Below are 22,648 nucleotides of genomic sequence, written 5' to 3'. Positions count from 1 at the left end.
ATAATGCAGCGTAAATGTTCCTTGATATTTTTTTTAGGCTGGGGCAGCTCTCATTTGATCCTCCCGTCTAAGTCCCTTTCTGTATCCGTGAATTAAAATATTCTCTACTTTTTCCTTTGCATATTTTCACTGTAATTACTGAACTTCACTTCACAAATTACTAATGCAGAGTCCAGACTATAAAGAAACATTAAAGACTAGCTTTTTTACAGGTGCTTAGATACATAAAGATGCAAATAAGCACTGACACTTTTAAGAGTATGGGTATCTGATCTGGGACAAGTTTGGTTCCTAGAGACTTTGAAAAAGTGTGCTTTCTTAGTTGGTCATTTAAATGCCTTTAAAGCATTTAGCTCCGTAAGCCCAGATCTATCCCAGTGTTATGAGCAGTCTTTTAAAACGTTCTACACAGAGATTGCATTTCTACTGTATATACAAACCTGAGGCTAAATGGAGGCTCTTGGGCTATCTGTCAGTCTGCATTTCAAGTGAGTGGGTTTTTAACTTTAGGCCCCCCCCCCTCAGAAAAGTGTCAGGATTTCTAAAGGTACTTTTGGCCAGAAACTGAGACCAAAGCACTGGAAACACAGATATTATTTTAAAGTGGACCTCAGCATATTTTTGAAACATGATTTTTAAAATATACATAATTAAGCTATCATTCATAGTACCATATAGTGAAGATCGGTTTGATCATCACAGATGCTATATGATACATCCCCTTGCCAGTACAGTAGCGTTAAGCACACAGACCACTAACTCTACAAGCTTTCTGGTCTTTGCAATACCAAGGACGCTATTTCAGTGATTTGTGAACCTTTGTGTGCTATCTGAAATCATTCAGGTTCCACTCTTAAACCTGTAAAGTCCTGTTCTTGGGCCCTCATTTTTAATAGGCAATGCAAACAGTAGCTTGCCTACGATCTCTCTGAAAACAGAGTCCTGTTCCTGCGCATGGTATATTTAAACGCTGACCAGGTTTTCATGTGGGTGATAGTATTTTTTGTGCTGCTCATCCAAAATACTATCAGTCACAATCCAGGGAGGGATGTGCAGTTAAGGCAGAAAGTATCACTTCTCAGCACCCTGTGTTTAAACCTGTCTTGTGGGTCAATATAATTGACTGCAGCACTGCAAGACTACCTGAAAAAAAAAAAAACAAATTCTGCCTTTTGTCTTCTCTGTTACTTTATTTTTGTTTCTTTCTCTCTGAAAAACACCTTTCTTCATTTTCTGCGAGAAACACTGCCTGTTCATTACATTCTTAAAGTAAGCATATGTAGTCTATTCATTTCATTTTGTCTGATGATACAGAACAGTTTCATATGCAAGTTGTTATATAGCTGCCGCTGAGTAAAACCTTACAATTTGATGATGATGTGCAAGTGCTAAGCTTCCCAAATGTCCTTTTTGGAGACTGTAATAAAATGTACAAAAAGCACTGAGTTTACCAAAATACAAGTAGCTCCTTATGTCCACTTCCTCCTGCTTGAGGTCGGTATGGGGAGAAATCCCTTCCGAAGCGCTGGGTTAGCTGTGATGTGTACGTGCACCCTTCCCTCCTGTTGCTCCTCTCTTGGATGTGTGTCCCTGTCCATGCTGTAATCACACCTCCCTGGCAAAGCATAGGGGCACCAAGTGTGGTGTGAAGGGGGTATTTCCTGGGTCTCATTTTCACAGGGTCACAGAATGGTTTGGGTTGGAAGGGACCTTAAAGACCCCCCAGTTCCAACCCCCTGACATGGGCAGGGACACCCCCCAGCAGACCAGGTTGCTCAAATCCATTGCCTATGTGCATTTCTCTGAAGATTGATGTGCTGTCAGAACTGCAATTGTTATACTTACGTGCACCCCGCGTATGAGGGAAGCAGTGTTATAATTCTGCAGGAAGGGGCATTCATCCAGACACAGGCAGAGGCATCAAGAGGTCAACGCTAATGCCTGTTAATGGAAACCATGGTGGAAAGAATTATAGATATGATCATATAGGAAATAAAAGCTTCCTGGAAGCGAACGTGTAATTCCTCTGTTAATCTATTTTCAGGGTGCTTAATTGTGCAGCTTCACTTCTCCTACCACGTCTACATAAGTCAATCCCCACGTAGCCTGTGTCTCAGAGAAGCTGAGGGCCTGCAAACCCGGTGAAGGTCAGGACAGGAAGATCTCCGCTTGGCATCAGTCCTTATAACTTTATATCCACGTAGTGAGAGGCGCGCGGAGTTCATTTGAGGTACACAGCTCAAATTTGGAGAATGTAAATATCTGGCAATCCAAAAAGGTGTATTTAAAGAGGTGTATTAATAGCCTGTAAATTGTTTGGGTGGATGGCACAGAGCTATCTCAGGTTTCCGAGCTGGGGCACTGCTCGGATCGGGCGGGCAGCCGAGGCGGAATTTTTCACCTCAGAGGAGCTGGAATGACAGACGCAGGACAGAAAGCTCAGGATGAATGCTTAAAAGCAAACCGGTACATGCACTTCTGCTTTTTGAAGATACAATCTCAGAAATATGTGCCTTGCCTGAGGAGTCGGCATCTGAGCGAGAGGCTGGCTCAGCCCAGCTTGGAGGCAGCGCAGGGGCTGCACCTCCCTCTGGCTGGGGCGTGCAGGCTGCTTTCCACACCGTGTGCCATCGCCTCCGACGCTTGCGGGCTAATACACAGGCAGACACGAGCAGAGCTCCCCACAGAGAAGGCAGATCGAAATGATCGTGCCGCCTCCTGCGATGACTGCACCACTGCAAGCCACTGAGATGAGGTGAGAGGATGAAGAGGTCCTAAGGAAGTTTTAAACTCATAAAGCTCCCTAATCCCTATTCTGAATAATCCCTTAGGAAGCTTACATTCATTTAAATTTCATATAATCTCATTGCCCAAGATGATATCTGTCACCCCAGTATTAGTACTGGAGAGATCAATGCTGGGAATGCATTTAATTAGGAAAGCAGGTTTGGAGCTGTGCGTATGAGTCACGGCTGGGTACAGATCACAGTGTAGGAACTGCTGGGTGACGACCATATCCTGTCACTTCCCTGAAGTGCCTTGGTTGTGATTTAACCATGTGCATTTAAGACACAACTGCAAGCTGGTGTCCGACCACCCGAGCAGTCAGCTTGCCCAGCAGTGCTGGAAGCAGGGCGGCCAAGTCGCTGTAGGCCTCGGGGTTTTGGCCCCTTGTAGTAATGCTCCTCACTCCACCAGGGCTGAGTAATGGCCAGGTGAGGGCACGGCATGGAAAACACAACCCTCCTCATCCGTTTGTGTCAGCTCTGCCTTCTGCAGATCTGCTGTGTCGGGTCTCCGCTGCCCGCTTCTACTTGCCACGAAGCCGTGAAGCACCACGCGGCCAAACTGGCAAGGGATTAACACAACGCAATTTTCTTTCATTTGTTGAGAGGATTTCCTTCACTTTTTGAAAAATCAGGTTGGTAGTGGGCTGTGTATGAAAACCACTTCTGGTGGGGCAGGGGACAGGCCTTTGTAGTCATGCAGGGGCTGGAGCCGAGCGCCTTTGGCTTTCTCAGTCTGCCCGTACTTGTCTCTCCCATCCCACCATTGTGTGGCTTGCTAAGGGCACACCATATCTGCTCCTGCTTGTCCAGATATACCTGCCTTATGTGCACTGGTCTGGTCACTGCCAGCTCCCATGGGGGGCTCGTGGTCTGTCTCTGCTGGAGTTTGAACCCACCTGCATGCCCAGCACTGCCCAGCTCTTCTGTCATTTCTGCCTGTGCCATGCGATCAGCCTACACATGATGCTCTGCCCCTTTTTCTGAGAGCTGTAAAATTGATACCCATCAAGCCAGCTTTTCAGAAATAGTCCAGTTGTTGGGAACAGCACTTGGTAAGTATCTCCTTACCTAGTATACCCCAAATCTGTACTACAAAGAGCCTCTCAGTAACTGCTGAAGTGCCACGCCAATTTTCAAGCCCATCTGACTTCCAGGCTACACAGAAATCTTACTCTTACACAGAAATCCTGCTTCAGCCTTGCTTTGAGTGTAGGCAAATTTCTATTTGCTTACTGAACATAGATGAGCCCTGGGCAGTGCTGTGACATACGATTTACATAGATCTTGTCTCATTAACTCTGGGAAAAAAACCTTGTGTCAATTAATTCTGAGGTGGACCTGAGGCATGGGTAGCCATTTCTTGCCATCCTAAATGCAGACTTCCCATGGTTTTATCTGTTTTATCTTTTTTTGTGGCTTATTTGTGTATGGATGTGGGCTTTCAGAGGACTCTGAATATTAAATTGAATAAAAGTTCTGCTCTGCTGGAGTTATAAGTTGTCTTTGATTTCCTGCAGGGGAATCTCAATGGACCAAGACGTCTCCTTTTGGCTCCTTCTTTTTATGATCTACCTGTTTTCCTTCTAGATTTGCAGGCCATGTGGGCTGACTACAAAGCCAAACAGGGCACAAGTATCTGGAAACTCACAAACAAGTATTGGAATAGAAAACATGGAAGAGTAAAGAAAAACAAAAGATATAAATTCAGTTAAAAACCTTGACAGAAACTAGCCAATGTCTAAGCTGTCTTTCAACCTGATTTTTTTTTTCCTAGAATCGTAACACGGCAAACTATGTAAACAAATAGTCACAAACTCATTCTTTGTGCAGGTTTTTTTCATGGGTTTAATTTTTTACAAGTGCAAAAAATGAATCATATTCACGCTGATGATTTGGAGCACAAGAAATAAAAATAGGCTTAAACAAAGGGAAGACTTGGAAGTGTGTTAGGAATACACTAGGCATTTGTGTTCTCCCACATACATAGTTCTCCCACACTAAGAATGTGAGAAAAAAAGGAAAAAAAAAAAAGGTAAATTTTGGGAAAATAACATACTTTTGATTAATGCATAACCTTTGATCTAAGTATCATGAAGACACACCAAGTAAAATAGAAAGTCAATGACTGATTATCTCCAGAAAGAATTAAATATTGTTTTTAGAGAAAAGAAATGGACAGCAAATCACTGAAAAGAGGAAAAGAGGGTTTTAAATATAGTGTTAACCATAGATGAGGCCAATAAAAGAGAAGGGGAGAAAGGTCCAAAGAACTGAGGTTAGAAAGGTGATATTTAGAAATGGAAATATAAAAGTGAATGATGGCAAGAGTGTTATACAAGTGTATAAGGGTTAGAGATGAAAGAGAAAAGGGAAGGGTTTAGATGAAGATTATTAAATGTCAAGTTGAGAACCTGAAAAGTATAGATCAGAAGGGAACACTAATAGAAGGAAAAAAATGGAGACACGTGAAAAGGGAGAAAGATCACATTTTATTATCAATTCTCTCAGATGTCCTGGGAGACTTCTGGGAATATCACAGCCTCTATTACTTGGTCTGTAAAATGAAGGTAAATTTATCTAATTCACAGAATTTTTGACTGGATTAGCTTAGACCTATTTTAAACCATTTAACAAAGTTAGAAAGGAAATTATAGATGGGCAAAAATGCAGTGAATGAGGAGGTAAAAATAAATATGGACATACTGGATGTTGTGGTCTAATGAAGCAAGATTTGGGAAGACCACTAAGTACAGCAATGCAGAACTTAGGGCCTGAGATCATGAGCGCATGTACCGAGAGGGTGATACCACCTGATACTTGAGCTGTTTCAGAAATATCACCTGCAAGAGACGATGTCAGAAATGTGCACTGAGGTGATGTTTCCCCTTAGCGTCCTTCAGGCACAAGGCTGAGGCAGCTGAGTGGGAGGTGGGATGGTGTGAAAGCCTAGGAAGAGGTGGCTTTCAGCTGAAATATTGTAAAATACAGCAAGGCATTTTAAAAGTTACTGGAAATGTGGCATCTTCTCACTGAACCAGTCTGAGTGGTATTCTTTCACTTGGCTGACCACAGCAATTTGTAATTTGCGCTCCTCCATTACGGTCCAGGAGCAGAGGTGGCACCGTTATGAAAAAGCTAGCAAGGCACTTCTTGTTTCACCACCCTGCCTGCACCCAAAAGCTGTGTGGCTTTAGCTCGACCAAGACAGTTCAACAGCTGCAGTTGTAAGAGAGAGAAAACATCTCCAGAGGAGGAACTGGAGTAGCAAGAAAGGCAATGAGCTGCATGAGAATTATAATCTTGTACAAAAGCAACGTGACTTTACCCCAGTGGAAGTGTATCCGTACGAGGGAACCACATCTCTGCACAGCACTGCTGCAGCTGTACAAAAGCAGTGTACAAAAACCACGCCGTCAGACACTGAGCTGTGTCTGTGACTCTTCTCGTCTGTTGCGATGATTTTTTCTATTGTTAATGGAGGTATCAATAAAAAGTAGGCTGTCACTCCTCACATGGCAAGCATTTCAATTAGAGGAGATTTGTTTGCTTATGAATTGACTGATTTGGGTTCTGATTTTCAAGAAAGGGAATTGCAATATAGGCATATTAAGGCATCTAGATGCAAATACTGACTTCCTTGTTTAAATATAAAAACTCTTATCTGGCAGTAGCACCAAGCTGTTCCCCATGAGAACTTTGCAAAGCCCTTCTTTAATGATTGCTTCCTAAAAATTGTAAGCAACAAGCTTTTATTGATATTAAAAAAAGAAAACAATATGAAATGCTGTTATTGTATGCCACAGTTGCCCAACCAAAACACGTTTTATTTAATTGTTGAGTAGGCTGATATTTATTCTACCATTTCAATGAACACAACCACTAAGAAATCTTGCAGGTATTTTACTAATATTTTAATGTTGCAATTTAGTTTACATCTGCAAAAGTGTTTTAGTTAAATTTGACTAACTTGGTACCTACTGTTCATTAAAACATTGGCTGGCTCCCTGAGCCAACATACTTCCCAGGTTGTTAGAGAGAACAAAGGAAAATCATCTGAAATTAATACCTGCATATATGATTGGTATTTTCCACTGTAAGCATACTAGCTAACAAAGCCACATGGCAATTTTAAAATCTGAAATAACTAACAACTCTGCATGATTGAGAAATTATCCTCAAAATTTGCATAATAAATAATGAAAAAACACCTATTTATGTATTCTTTCAGATCGCTTATCTAGCAAAATCACTGATCTTGGTTATACATGTGGATTACTCTCTTACAAATCACTTACTTCCCCCCTCTTCAGTTTTTGCCTGTTTTGTTAATTTCCTTTTACCACGAGGGGTGACTAATGTTCTTTTGAGAAACAACTTTGAAAGGAGGTTTTTAGTTTTATAGATCTGTAAAGTGTCCAGAACCACACACAACAGCAATATACACATATGAAAATCAGAAATAGTGAAATATTTTTTAACAATTTCGAAAACATACCTAATTCTGCACATTACAAGAATGACCTTGAGGAAGCTTTTGATTTTATCAAACATCCTTTTTGCTTTTTTCTCCCCTTCCCTCCCCCTTTCTATTTTGGCCCTGTTTGGAAGTTGCTAATATTCTTAAGACTTCATATTTTCAGTTCATACTGCAAGAAGCAGCTTTGGGTTACTGCAAGCAACCTCACCGACTTGGTGTCTAAGCACATCTTTATTATCTAACTAAGCAAAAAGTAGAAAAGCACATAGGAAAAAGCCCATAGATGTCCAAAATAACTTCTGAGTTCTTAAAGAAAATGGCTACCTTAGTAACTTGCCTTTTGTAAAAAAAAGGTTCTTATTTTTAAACGTGGTGCAGTCTAAAGCAATGTTCTTCCTCCCCTTCTAATAAATACCACCACAGCCATATAAAGCTGTGAAGGTTTACCTAGACAATGTAAAAAACCCTCTAGCTCAGACTGTGTGCACAGGCTAAAATTACAAAGATTTGCATAGCTTACCACTTCCCTTTTTCACTGTGAACATTTAGGATGCAAGGAGTCTGCGTTTCCTCTGTGAACAAATACCTGAAATACCAACAAGCTTCAAACTGGCTTTGCGTTCTCTGTTCAACAATAAATGTGATCACAACCCAAGTGAAAAGGAATATTTGGTCTCCTAAATAATTTTCAAAGCTGCAGTGTTAGAATAAAAAGTGGCTGACCTAAAGAAATAATTTTAGTGTCTGCATTTTAGCTTGCCTTCTCAGAGTGAAAAAGGAGTCTAGAAAAAAATCATATGCTCTCTTGAAGATTTGAGATATTCATGGGTTACCATTTTTTAAAGCAAGCTCTACAATTTACCTTCAAAGTTCAGGCCAAATTATTTTCTCCCTATTGTTTTCATGAGTGTACAGCACTCAGTGATTAACTTCCTTCGTCGTCAGCTAATGACGGTATTTCATGTCTCCTGATCCTCACCTTGCAAGACTGCAGTTCTTGTAGATCGAATCTGTGTCTAACCAAGATTTGCTGCTTACTTCCACCAGTCTTTCTCATTCAGGTCAACACCTCACGCTCTGAATTCTCTTAGAAGGAAACAGAGAGCCTCCTAATCTGCATCCAGGGCCAATGAGGTCTGCATAGACTTGAATCTTAAAGAATATACAGATTTACCATATGGCTAGTAGAAACTTCTCCCTAAACTTGCCTTTAGCAAGAGAAACTGTTGCGTAGAAAACTGCAAAATCTAAATCATAAGATTACGGTAGAAAAATTATCCATAGGGGTCAATGGGATTTACATGAACTTAAAATAAGCTTAGCCAAAATAGAAAGTGCTTTTCATAAGCTTGTTCTAATGTATTTAAGCAAGCAACATTTATTGATTTATTTGACACAGCTTATGAATTTAAAAGATTTTGCATCTGTATTTTAAAATAAAGAGTTACAAGAGAATGCAGGGGGATGCCTCTTTCGCAGAATCTATACATCTCTGTGTAGGACTTTATTTATTGGAAATTTTGAAAGAATTTTCTTATTTCATCAGCATGTCCTTTGGATGAAATTCACATCAGATTTTTCATAACAAGAAAACACTTTTTTTTTTGTAGGTGTTCTAGTAAAACATTCATAGAGTTTAGCAATAGGAATTTTCTCACCTCCCCACAAAAAGAGCCCCCCCAAAAACAAACAAACAAAAACATATTTTCACTGTCACATTTGGATACAGTGTTTTCCAAAATGGTTTTACAAATTGATACCATCCTCCACCAGAAAAGTAAGCAAAGCTTTGCCGAAATATTTATTGAAAATTGAAGATTGAAATAAACAAGCAATTGTTTCTCATGGTTTAATTATAAGCACCATAATAAATTATACAGGTTTCCTAAAGGACACCATGTCTCATGTAAATTGAGATTTTCGACTATGGTATGATTACATTGCTTGAAATGCATACTTGAACAGGTGTAAATGTACTGTGATTTACTGAACTTCAAAATGCATTAATGCCAACAGAAGCCTTGTTAATGGTACCTGTAATAGGAAACTGCATTGGTGCATTGAAGGCCACAGCAAAGCCTCTATGCTATATAGGACTGCACAACTATGAAGACAAGCTGGGGCACTTTGTTTTATTACCAAATATAGTAAATACAGCAACAGTTTAATACGTTTTTGAGTGCAGATACTGCATAAGCTGATTGTGTCCCCTTTATTAACTGTAGCAACACACAGAGTTGTACAGAAGGGCCTAGACCAAATCCAAATATCAAAAAGGCTGGGAGGGAGAAGAATGACCTTCCTTTTTGATCCCTTCAAAGAACAAGTAAAGGTTTATTTGTCTTTTGACTCTTTGATAAATGCTTATGCCACTCGTGCTTATCTACACGTGAGCAGCTTTAAGAAAATGAAAGCTGCTTTCTGCTGTTCATCACGTAAGAATAAACTGTGGTTAGAACTTGAACAAGGACAAGAACATTTTATTTAAAAAAAAAAAAAAGAAAAAACCTTAGGTCTCAGAACTCAAGCTTTTATTTTCTGTGTTAATCAATGTTTTAAAAATGTATGAAAAATCAAGCTCATAAATATTTACTGTTACACTATAAGTAGCACCCAAGTGAAATTACTGAGGTGAGGCAGTGCTAATCTCTTCCTGAATAAGGTATTCCAGGTGGGCACCAGGTCACTCAGTGCATTAAGGAACTCAGAGAATTGGTTCTGCCTCCATTGTACCTACTACAGTTGCCATATTAAATGTTCAAGTTATTTCTTCTCTCCGCCCCAAAGTTCATGGTTTTTCCTCCTAGTGCTGGGGAACACTTCAGCTTGCTGCCCTTTTTCATCATTTCAAATGCCTTTTATTATATACATCTATGCACCTGAGCAAGACACAGGAGAAAAGATTGCTGCAACACTTGCTATTGAGCTGCCACACTTTTGTTTACTTTTGTAACTCCCTTTTTCAATTACACATCTTCACACTTTGTTAAAAATATTTATTTACATGCTGTAGACTGAATATAATTCTCCAGGTCAGCTAGGGAATTGAGAAAAGAATCATTTGTATATTGACTTCTAGGAAATCTCTGACGGGTATCTGAAGCACTGAAAGAGTCGCTTTTTGACGGCAGAGGCTGTTCAGCTCCCTGAAGTTGACCACCTTCATCCTCATCTTCATCATCAGCAAATGCCCCAGCTTCATCTGATGTGCTTCCTTTGGCACACACCTTTTTGTTATTTGTGGGCATTTCACAAGTTACCAAGCCGTCACATAGAGCTGCATATTCCCCCGAGGGAAAACCTGGAAACCCTCCTCCTGCAGCTCATGCAAAATCCCTTTCAGCCTCTGTGCCCTCACCATTTCGCTTGGTTTCTAGTTTTAATGCTGCTTCGTTTTAACTTTTCACAGCAGTGTCTGGTGTCGCTTTCCTCTAATACAGGTGCAGCACCTCGACTGCAGCTAGAAGTCAGTGCAACCCCTTTATTATTTATGCAGCCTATGCGTGTCTTGGTGGGACAGAGAGAGCCTGTGTTTAACCTTCAGGCTTCTGATGACCCTTTACACGTGAGGCAGAGGCCGGAGGAGCGAACACTAGCTGGACGGAGCTCCGATTTTTTACTTTTGAGGGGGCTGAGAGGGAAACAACACCCGCACCCCTCAGGCCTTGAAGCCCTGCCCCAAGCCCGGGCCGCGCCGTTGCTATGGCGACGCCCTGGCGGCGCAGCGACCATAGAGAGGCGCGCCCTCCGCTGCCTAGAGAGGCGTCTGTCCCCCGCCGGGTCGCCGCGCGCCGCCCTTCCGGCCAGGCGCTTCCGGCTGCCGGTGGTGGCGGAGGAGGAGGAGGAGGAGGAGGAGGGAGAGAAGCGAGCGCGGGGCCCGGCGCCCCCCTGCCCGCCCCCGCCCCCCGCCCCGCCGCCAGGTGAGGGACGGGGCCGGGCCCCGGGGCCGTGTGTGGGCAGCGGCCCGGCGGGGAGAGGCGGCGCGGTGCGGCGGCGGCGGGGGGGCGCTGAGGTGGTGAGGCCCTGTCACAGGGTGCCCGCTGGAGCTGGGGGTGCCCCCTCCCTGGGGGTGCCGGAGGCCGGGCCGAGGGGAGCTGTGGGCAGCCTGGGCTGGTGGGAGGGAGCCCTGCCCGTGGCAGGGGGGTGGAAATGGGCGATCTTCAAGGTCCGTTGCAGCCCAAACCATTCCGTGCTTCTTCTGTGGCTTGCAGGCTGTAACCGACTCCTGAACTGGGTGCAGTTTCAGCATCACGCACGTCCCCGTTACCCCTGGTGGCAAGGATTTGCCGGTTGCAGTCGCCTCTATCTGTTTTCTGTCTATTGATGCTCTAGGACAGTATCCAAGGGTTCTTCAGGTACCCTAAAGGAGGCTGTAGCGAGGTGGGGGTTGGTCTGTTCTCCCACGTGCCTGGTGACAGGGCGAGGGGGAAGGGGCTAAAGTTGCGCCAGGGGAGGTTTAGGTTGGATGTTAGGAAGAACTTCTTTACTGAAAGGGTTGTTAGGCATTGGAATGGGCTGCCCAGGGAAGTGGTTGAGTTACCACCCCTGGAGGTCTTTAAAAGACGTTTAGGTGTAGCCCTTAGTGATATGGTTTAGTGGAGGACTTGTTAGTGTTAGGGCAGAGGTTGGACTCGGTGACCTTGGAGGTCTCTTCCAACCTAGACGATTCTGTGATTCTGCAGGGCTGGAGGAGTGTGCCTTGTGATCAGTGCAACTCCAGCTGAACGATTGTCTCAGTCTTTTATATCTATCTGCTTATGCATGTGCACATGCGTGGTTAAAATGTAGGGAAAGGGTAATGTAGAAGACCGTTGGGTTGGAAAAATTAGAATTTGAGGTATTAACCCAATCAGAGGGTTCTTTCTGTTTTGGTAGGAGTTGATACCCCAATAGGATCCTGTGCCTTTGATAATTCGAGAGAAGAGCAGTTAGGAGCAGCCTGACCTGGAGGAGGTGAGGTGTAAGCTAGTTGCAGCCCCATTCCCCACTCTTTGTCTCCGCAATGTCTTGTAACTTTCACATCTAACTCGGTCTTGCAAGCAGAGCAGCAAGGGAACTGCAGGAGCATAAAGGGAAAACTATGGTGGGATGGCAGCAGAAAGTGCTAACGGCTTTCCCAATTCTTTAAAAAATATCTTGAGAAGAATTAGCAGTGCTATTCCTTGTTGTAGCTCAAAATTAACTAAATACACATCAATTCATTATTTTCCATCAACACTTAAGTTTTCTGCAATGTTACAAGAACTTCTGCTGGTTCTGTGTGCTGTGGAGGAACAAGACAATAAATGCAATGTGCTTTATTTGGACGGAAGATGTGATGCTTTCATCTTAAAGGCAGCTCATTAATTAATAGAACAACTTAAGGAGCCAGAGCATCCTGCTTAGAAAAGCAGATGTAATTGTTGAGAATCCCCTGGTGCTCTTTTCAGAGACCGCAGGAGTCATTTGCTTAATAACTGCATTAAGAATAAACCCTTTATTCAAAATGGCTTTACTCTTGATAACGTGTTTAGTTCTTGTTTGCAGGTAGCCCATAAGTATGCTCTTATATTGCTAACTGCAATTCCTTAAGTGTCAAGGAAAGGTTCATCCGGAAGGACATCTAGTATGCTCTTTCTGAGGTTTTGATTTGTTTACTTTGCCAGTTGAAGGCAAGATGTGTAAATCTCTAGGGCTCTAAAAATGGTGTGGTTTTAGTTATGGTCAGCAAGTTTGAAATTACAGAGGTGGAAATCTGATAAGCCTGTAAGCTGGCCCTGCCATGGAGGGGAGAATCCCAGTCTGTTTGGTCTCCCCTCTTCTTCTCCGGCACACGTTTGTGTGGATTGAGCTGTGAAATGGTCGTGTGTGTGTGGAAAATTCAGTGGGGTGGGAAACTGAGGGGGCAGGGTTTCTGGCTTAAATTCGTGCCAAAATACGGATCAAGCATGTCTTTCCAAGCAGAACATATCCGAGTTGTTTTCTGAGAGTAGGCAAAAAGGTGGGTTTGTTAACGATCGGTTGGTGGGAGCTGAGTTGGATAATGACCTGGGGAGGAACGTGTGAGAGCAGAATTGCCGAGACACTCCGCGAACCTAGCGTTGGGTTGTTCGAAAGCTCCTTGCAGCTTTTTCAAAAGCTCTGTCCAGGAAGGCGGTGAAAGAAAGTGTAAAACTTCTGTAGGAAACAGGGTGAAATACCTTCAGACTTCTTAAAAATCCATCTGTCCACCCATCAGTTTTCCAGTCCTGGATGCTCTGCATGGCTGCTGGAATTCAGAGTACTTGTTCCCTGCTCTTTTTGTGCCTGTGTCTTGGGCTTGGTGCTGCTGGCTGGCGCCTTCCGAGGCAAAAGATGGCTGTCTTAGGATGCTCTTGGTGGTCAGTAGGAAAGCTTCCATCAGCGTGAAGGAGAGGATGTCATTTTCTACGTTTGTTTTGGACAGCCTCGTTAATTTTGAAGTAGATTATTTGCTTCTTGCAAAGCAGGTGGTTTTGTTTCTTGTAAATTTTGAAGCAAACAATTAAAATTTAAACCTGTTTCATCTGTGTAGTCATGGAATGCACTGGATAGTGTTTGCGAGACAGCTCTCAGCATTTGGCTGCTTTTACAGCAGGGTTGAGGGGAGGAACTCAATGCCACGTGTAGCAACGTTTGGATGTGACTGGAATCTCCCAGGAATGAGTTTCAGATGGTTCTGTGACTTTGTCAGCTCATCAGAGGGATTCAGCATGGTTCTGGGCATACTTAAGTGCTTCAGCTGCTTCCCTAACCAGATGGTCGTATTTGGGTACAAAGGGAAGGTATGAATGTGTATTAACTGCAGGCTAGAGAAGGAGCCATCCCGACAGATCAGATGACTGCTTCGTAGCATGTATCTATCTGCTGAAACCAAGTCTGGCACGTCTTACGGTTAAGTGGTCCGAATTTTATCCCACTGCGAAGGCCGGAACAAGAGGTTGCCTTCTAGGCTACTTTGGGTATGGCAATAAGAGCCTCTCCCACCAAGCATCCAGTGCAATTAAAGTTTTGGTGAAGACCTGTAAAATAAAGGCTCAAAGTACCCGAGTGTGAATTGGAAATTGGTGCCTGGAAAAAAATGCTTTCGGATAGTGGGGTTGCAGGTGATGGCAAGGGATGTTGTGGTGAGCTGAACAATCCTCGTCCGCAGAGCTGCGGTGCAAGCGTTCATCTCGCTTTCAAGAAAATAACACAATGTAAGCAGTTGTGTGTGTTGGGGGGGGGGGGGGAGTAAAGCAGCAAAATTTATTTTTTTCTAATTATTTTTGTTTTTACACAGTATCTCTACATGGGTTTGTAAAATGGTACACGCCTCTTTATTAGGTTATTAAGGGTTCTTGAGCTGATCAGGAAAACATTGCTTTGCTGCTTCTAGCATTTAATAGTTTTAAATAGCACCGTGATGATACGTAAGGCTGTGTGCGAGGTAAAAACATGACTCCAGGATCTGTGAAACTGAGGTACGGATTGTCTTAGCCAAGGCTGCGCTGCAAGATGAACTCAGCTGCCTGTTTAGCCAGCAGGGCGAAGAAATGACACTTATAAAATTTCCATTAAGGAACAGAATACCTACTCAGAAGGAGGCTGGTAGACATGAAGATGTTTGGTTGTTTTCAGCTGGAAGCAAGAGTCTGGAGAGGGCTGTGTGGGGCAGCAGCTGTTCTGCTATGTGGTCTTTCATATTAATAAAAAAAAAAAAGGCATAATTTGCAAATCAGTTTGAGAGGAATTCAGTATTAGTAGATAGGAGGGAAATCCCATGTCACTCAGTGATGGCCCTGAATGAACTGCCATCTTTCCAAAGGAATTCTCTTATTTTATGTCTTGGCTTTTATGCTGCAAAGTAACAGGTTATCCCGTGTAACAAGAGCTAGAGGGTTCAGTTCCTCAGCCTTTGTGTCCTTGTTTTAGTTCCCCTGTCATGCGAGCTGCTTACCTTATTAATTATTTGCTTTATTTAGAATGTTTTATACCGTGGGAAGTTGAAATACGATTTTAAGTAGTGACTGCTTTTTTTTAAAATCTCCGATGTGACGCCGTCTGTATACAGTGGGGCAAGGCTGACAAACTCCAGTCAGGTATGATTATACTCAGTGCTGACAGTCTGTTTAATTTTTAATGACTGTTGTTTCCTCCTTGCAAACCCCTGGGTGAATTGCAGTATCACCTGTACTTACCAGCTGTTTGAAGTCACATTTAGGTTGCGTGCCTAATACAGCTTAAGTAAGAAAAGTACCTGTCTTTCGCAATCACTCAAATCACAATTTCTTGCACATGTTCTGTGTTAGTGACTGTCTTTGCCTCTATAGGCGAGATGTTTATTATTTTTTTTAACCATCTGTTGAAATAATAAAATGGGAAGACTTCCGTTTCTGGTTAGGCATAACAGACTGAACAGCTTACTAGGTTCCAGTGAATCAGTATCAATATAAACTCGTATAACGTGGATAAACCTCGTCTCTTAACAAAATCGTGTCCTTTGCAGTGGTAGGATGTAATTGTTGTGTTGTTGCTATAGAGCCTTGTTTGATGTTGCAAGCTGAGCATTCTGTGCAGGGAAGGTTGCTTTGCCAATGGGTGCTTCTGCTAGGCTGGATTCGTAGTCTTCATTTCAGAGACCTAAATCCTGGTCCTCATCACAACAGGGAGGTTTCTCTTTGCTTTAACAGATTTTTTAAAATAATCTTTTTCTGAAACTCTGCTTGAACTTCTGCCAGGTGCAGCATCCAGCTCCTTTCACGCCAATTAATGCATGCCAAACCTGTTTTGTTTTCAGGTATGTCAGAACACAGGAATGAATCCACAACAGTTGATGAATTTCACCCAGCTGGAGAAGAGGTGCAGTCTGACTCCGAGGTGATTGGGTGATAGCCGTATTCGTGTGAGATCAGCCAATCCCTGCAAGGTCTCAGACTGACAAAAAGGATGATTCACGTAGCACAGGGAAGTTGTTTTGGGGGTAGGAGTTTATGCGTACTGCCTGGAGTTGGGTGGGTTTGGTTTTGGGATGCTTTAGAACAACCCCGTTAGTTGACGAGAAATGAGTAGTTGAACCAGTAGTCTGCCGCTGGGTGTTCACTTTGTGAGCCGAATAGGTTCGGGCAGGGCAGAGTCAGGTGTGTACAGCAGGCGGAAAGGATTGGTACTAGAAAGGTAGCAATTTCTGTGCAACCTGAATATAACAAGGCATGGTGCATCTGTCTTTTTTGTTGGCTTTTTCGGTTAGTTAGTTTGTTTGTTTTCTTGGGAGCAGCTACACCTTGTATCTTCGTAAGTCTGATCTTTTTCAAATTATGAACGAATTCTTAAGGTTCCCACTAATAGCTAGCCATTCAGAGTAAATGTTTCCTTGACTGCTCTAGAGTGAAAAAGGCGAATGCTTGTTGTTTTCTGTACTGTTTATTTCATTCATTCCTTTATTCATCAATACAAATTCAGGCCCTTCATCAGATTTACTTTACTTTTCATGCACATGATAGATTTTCTTCTGAGGATGCAGTTTCATTATATACTCAATTTAAATGAGCTGTGGGCTGCACTTCCAGAAGGGGCGCGCTGTTCAGTAATCATCCTCCCTGTTTTAACAGAACTACTGTTATGATTTAATGGTTTAGTTTTCTCTCTGATCAGTAAGCTTACAGTGAGTGAAGTTGCAGGACGCTGCATTCAGAAGCAAAGAGCAGTGATCACTGGTTTTGGCAATAGCCTACACTTGCAGTCAGCATTTTGAAATACTGCGCTACTGAAGTAAGCTGGTGCTGTGGCCGAAAGCAGTCCTTAATTCTCAATACTTTATTCCAGTGTTACCCCCTAAAATTGGTAGGTACGAATGCTGGAGCAGCGTGATGAACTGTTTTGGAGAACTGATTAAATATTTTATATATTTATATTTATATATTTTATATTTTAAATATATATTTTGGAGAACTGATAAATATTCCCCATCCCCTTTTTGGGGATAGGTCACTTCCTTTTAACCTGCGTTGTTTCTGCAGTTTTGTTTGCTGTGCAAATACACGTGTGCTGGCCCAGGGAAGAGGTGAGGGAGTAGGGAAAGCTGATGTGGAGGGAAAGAGTGAGGGGTGAAGGGCAGAAAAAAGGGCAAGGATTTGTTGTTCGTGGCAGCAGTGCTAGCTTAGACTGACTGAAATACAGGCTATAATTTTTTGTTGAGACAAGCTAACGGTTCATCCTACTTCCTTTTTGATGCTGCTCACTTAGTCTCTTTGGTGCTTGTCTGACTTAATTGTGAACTAATTTGATTTACTGAAACTGCAGAAAGGTCTTTTTGCCAGGTTAGTGAACGGAGTCTGGTCACCGTGCAGTCCGGTGAGCGGCAGGCATGTGTTGGGGCTGGGAGGTGGGACGCTGGGGCTCACGGTAGGGACTGGAGAAGGGGAGTAGTGAAACTTCCTCCCTTCAGCAATGAAGGCCGGCGTTTTGGTTCAGACACGTCAGGAAGCTGAAGCTAGCAAGTCATTTTTTGCTTTCTCTGAACGTGACGCCGAGGTTTGCCTCAAGTGGAAATACCTGTAAACATCTGAGCTGCTTCTAGGCCTTCTTGGATTTCATAAGTTGCCCAGAGAAGCTGGCGAATGTTGGTTTTTTAATGTATGTATTGATAGAGGCGTGCGTGTATGCATGAGCCTGTATATCTGTGAATAATCTCCATGGTTGAAAATGGTCTCTACAGAGAATTTGGTCTGCTAGGCTGACGTGACCATGCAACGTGAGCTGTTCCTTCCTAGGGCTGAAAGAAGGCGCTCACTGAATGCTAATGGGAGCGGCCGATAGGGTAAGGTAGGGTCTTGTCAAGTCAGTTTTTCTTGAACGTATAGCACGCTGACTTTTCCTTACATGATTTTGAACTCTGCTATGTTTTTAGAACTTTTAAAATACTTTGACTTTTTTATTTTCAGAGGCTGTGCCTGAATGTTTAGCTGCTCATTTTGGGGAAGTGTTTCATAAAGCAGTTTTGAAAGAGTAGCTTTCAATTCAGTGTTGCTAACTTAGTCTTGATACTCAAAAAGGAAGGTGTATCACCTTGGACTTAATTTTTGTGGGGTGTATTCAAAGATTGTAGTTCTTATGTATGGTTCTCATAGACTGGCTTGCCCTTGGCCTTTTTATTCTCAATCTGTGTAGAAGGTAACGTTTACTCAGAACTTGATGGACTTAAGTCTCCTTGCCATTTTCTTCGTATTTTTGTTTTATGCTGCAAAATTGAAGAAGCTTATTACAAGTTTCAGAAATATGAATCAGGCTTTAAAGCTACCAAATTAAGTGTGAATGGTGAGCTGTGCTTCAAAAGACCAAATGAGGTGAAATCTCTGTAAATTACAGTCTTTGGAAAAAGATATGTTAACATGGCTTTGAAAGCAATTTAGAATTAGAGGAGCATGTGTGTTGGAGCCTGTAGACAGTGCCTAGTTAGAAGAAAGCCTGGGAGGCCTCATAGTGTAATGAGCAGGTGTTATGTGTTGAACTCCCAAAATCTGTGTGTAAATCAAGTGAGGATAGGAGGAAGTAAGCGGAATACTAACAGGGGGGTATGACAGAAGGTGGTGCCAATGAAGAATGATGCAGGTGATCCTGAGTAAGTCGTTACACTCAGATATCCTGTAAAAGCTTTGTGTGCTCTTGGAGCAGCTGCAGGTACTTCAGCCTGACGGGCCTGTGTCTGTTCCTGAGCCTCTGACTGAAAAGCAGCTGGCTCAGTTTGATGGTTTCCAAGCTCCAAGTGAACAAAGAAACCGTGCTCAAGTGTGTGTTGATGGTGTGCCTTGTCTTCCGAGTCTGGCAAAGGTGCACGAGCATGTTTGAAGGCTTCAGACAACTTTCACATGAGTAGTTGAACAAACACTGGCTTGGTTATGTTCTGATTCTTTTTGTACTGTTTACACTTCAGTTAACTAATGAAGCTGTCCTGGAAAGTTAAGCGTAGCTTTTTGAGAGAGCCAACTTATGTATTTTTGGGGGAAAAGGTACATTTGGGCAGTGGTGGCTTGATAAATTTTTAGCATCTGTCTTCATTTTGAGAATGATAGGGTGCTGCTCCCTTTTCAGATGCTTGTATGTGGTGTCCATCTCTTCTAGAAGAGAATCTCTTCTAGGTTTTACTGTAGGTCATTCATTGAAAGCAGTGGTTACACAGCTGCTTGTGCTGTCCATAAAACAGCAGCATCTCCAAACTTACTTTGAATCTTGAATTGCATTGGTGCTTTTAAGTTCTTGTTTCTGCATTTCACTTTAGGTTTTCTGCTGTTGTCTGAGTCAGAGTTGAATACCAACAGTTTAGTCAGAAGGTGGCACTATCTTATGATAAAATAAAAAGCAAGTTAAACAGTTTTAAAGCTTGGAATCATCACTTTTATTTTTGTAATACATGATTAAACTTGTTGCTCTTTTCTAATACTTCTTGTTTTTCATTAGTGAGTACAATTTTCTTTAGCTAACAACAAACTTGACCTTTGTTGTAGCTTGAGATGCATTAACTACTCTAAGGATCAAGTGTGTGTATAGAAAATACTTGGGCTTGGCCCCATGTCTCATTTTTCTGGCACCCCTCTGCCCCACAATACATCAATTAACTTTGGTTGTTTCTTTTCTTCAATCTTGAAGCTTTTAGTTACTTCTGAGATATGCTAGCTTATTAATGTGTTGGGGTATGTGATGAAATGCATCTTCGCAGACCAAGTATGTCAGAATATTTCCAAAGAGGAGTTGGAAATAAAATCAGCTGTTAGGAGACTTAAAACATCAAATATTTTAATACAGATCACTTCTTGTAAATTTAAGACAAATACTAACCTGTTTCTTGTACAATAGGGAGGTGCAATGGCTCAAGAGTCTCCCAAAAATTCAGCAGCAGAAATTCCTGTGACTAGCAATGGACAGCTGGAAGATTCTCATGAGCACAGCTTTAATAGGGTAAGAATTGTCTTTGGTGTCTAACAATGTACTGTTACCAGAAATGCTGAAGTTACAATGCAACACACAGAGGACTTCAGTCAAGATAGCATTGTAAAGCTTTTGGAAGTTTAGATTGTTAAATATGTTAATCTTGTTTGCAAGAATAGCGAGGAAATTCTGCTGAAGTGTACATACAAATCACGCTACGCAAACTTGTTTTCTGATTGATCTCAAATTTTACAGTAAGCTTCATTAAATTGTCTAGCTGACTACAGTTGGCTCTTGCTAAAATTAAGTAGTTTGCTATACCTTACTGATTCTAATAATTAAGTTAAGCTGCAGTTTTAAATGCATTTAATGTGTACATATGTGTGACATATGTGATGTACATATACTGTACAGTATATGGTGACAATAAGCTTGGAAACATAAACATGATAGAGTTTATGTAAGCTGTAGGTCTCTGATTACAACTGTTGATGTAAGGGTTTTATTTTCTCTTATTTTAAGAGGAAAAAGAGTTTCTTGGGGTACTTATATTACTTGTACTCTTTCTATTCAACCTAATTCTAAACAAACTAGAGGATTGATTTACAGGAATTGCCTGACAGCCTGCCAGAACAAAAGGAAAATATTTTGGTAAAATAAGCATATGCCTAATTCTGGCTGTCTTCTGATTTTAGCTTCAGTGGAAAACCTCTTTTGAAACTGATAAATTATTGTTAAAGTCGATGGGAAAAAAATAAAGTAGAGATTACACATTGCAATAGCCTTTTTTATATAAAAAAGGGTATATTAGCAATAGCAATTTTTTCTGAATGTGAAATTTGGTGCTTCATAATGCATAATCACACGTATATACTTCAATATTATTGACTCTAGCCTTGAGGAACCTTTTTTATCACGCAGTTTTACCCATTAAACAAGAAAATAAGCACTTTTAAAATATGAGGCTTACCAGCTCCTGTGAATTCAGGCAACCAAGTCCTAAACTAATATACATGAAAAAGTATCCAATAGTCCAAGGCAAGCTACTTCTAACATGCCTGAAAGTAAAGATGGTCACATTCTGATTTGAAGCTGTAAACATGGAAGAAGTAACTTTTCTTGTGTTGAAGCTAAAAAAAAAAAAAAAATTACTACTGTATTGCTGTCTGAGCTCTATCAGAATGCATCACATTTGTAGCATCTTGAAAAGAAGCTATACTTCATAATGATCTGTATGTGGTTCTTTTTTTTTATCCTTGCTTTACTTTATCATCATTTCTTCTTGTCTTTGACTGTCCAGCAGAGGGTACTATGGTACAGTTTATGGAATTTGGGATTGGCTTTCTTTACTCTTACTTTGTTTTACAGTTGGAGTTATGAAAATGAGCTAATTATTCACAACTATTTGATATCTGACAAGATGTAGATTTCAAGGAAGTCTCAAAGCTTTGACAGTTCCATGATGACTTGCAATGCAGAATTATTTCTAAAAGAAATACTGAGCTGAACATTGATGTTTTGTTCTGTCCTATTAAAATGCTGATTATGGGGGGGAGGAAACAATTCTGCAAATTTAAAAAACAAATTACGAATACACCATGAATATACTTCCTGATAATTGGTAAAATAAGCATAGCCATAATTTTGACTTTAGTCTGGTTTTAGCTTTAATGGGGAAGCTCTTGTGAAGCTAGTAAATGATAATGTTACAGACAAACCATGAAGCAGATACTGCATATTGCAATATTTTTTTCTATAAAATGTCTATTAGTAGTGGAAAATTTTCTAAATATTAATAGTGTAATATAGGGTTACATATTACAATTATTAATTTCTTATTGGAAATATACATACAACAAAGTCTAATAGATACTTAAAAAATCCTTAAAACAGCATCCATTTGACTTCAATTGTGGTGTAGTTGTATAATGAGCATGACTGTAAAAAAGTATAAAACTTTGTGAAATGTTATTACATCCATGTTGGAGCTCCATATTAATTATACTGCACTTGGTGGTATTTTTTTCTACTTCTGCTGAATGAGCTGTTTTTTGGTTTTGGGGTTGTTTTCCAAACCAACCCTCTCTCCTACCCCCCCCCCCCCCCAAATGCATGGCAGTAAGGGATGGCATGTGATTCCTAAGATTTGTTGTTCAACCAAAATCTACCAGTAACGTAAGGCAAAACTTAGTTTTAACTTCATTACACATCATCCTAAGTTTTGATTAAAAATGTGCTCATGTCTAAATGGGACAACTGAAATCTACCTTAAAGTGACGGTAAACTTGGTTTCACCTAGAAATTGAGAAGCAGGTTTACTATTTTTAAGGCTGATGACCTTGACGCTGCTGTGACTCGACTGCTGTTTCAGAGGTATCTTTCCTTTGCCTAAGAGTTGCTTCTCCACTTTAGTGTGTTCAATACTTTTTCAGTAGTTACAGTAAATGGAAATTGCACTTAGTGACTCGGTCAGAGCCCTTGT

The 22,648-nt window shown here is 41.5% G+C and overlaps 1 protein-coding gene across 10 annotated transcripts in view; it reads left to right on the top strand.

The window, feature by feature from the left end:
• The first annotated feature begins 11,095 nt into the window (after positions 1-11,095).
• Positions 11,096-22,648, top strand: part of ARFIP1 (ARF interacting protein 1) — a 43,464-nt gene continuing 31,911 nt past the window's right edge. For 4 of the 10 annotated variants that reach the window (XM_083834646.1, XM_083834641.1, XM_083834645.1 and 1 more), the window contains exons 1-3: positions 11,171-11,186; positions 16,043-16,122; positions 20,095-20,196. In XM_083834646.1, coding sequence (XP_083690772.1) covers positions 16,045-16,122; positions 20,095-20,196 — 180 coding nt within the window. In that variant the 5' untranslated portion in view covers positions 11,171-11,186; positions 16,043-16,044. Of the gene's footprint in view, positions 11,187-16,042; positions 16,214-20,094; positions 20,197-22,648 lie in introns of those variants that run through there. The other 6 variants (XM_083834639.1, XM_083834644.1, XM_083834640.1 and 3 more) reach the window with 6 other exon arrangements.

Source organism: Anser anser (assembly GCF_964211835.1).
Source record: "Anser anser genome assembly, chromosome: 4".
NCBI classification, from domain to species: Eukaryota; Metazoa; Chordata; class Aves; order Anseriformes; family Anatidae; genus Anser; species Anser anser.
Note: the sequence above shows the minus strand (reverse complement) of the source record. Positions and strands in the feature narration are given on the sequence as shown.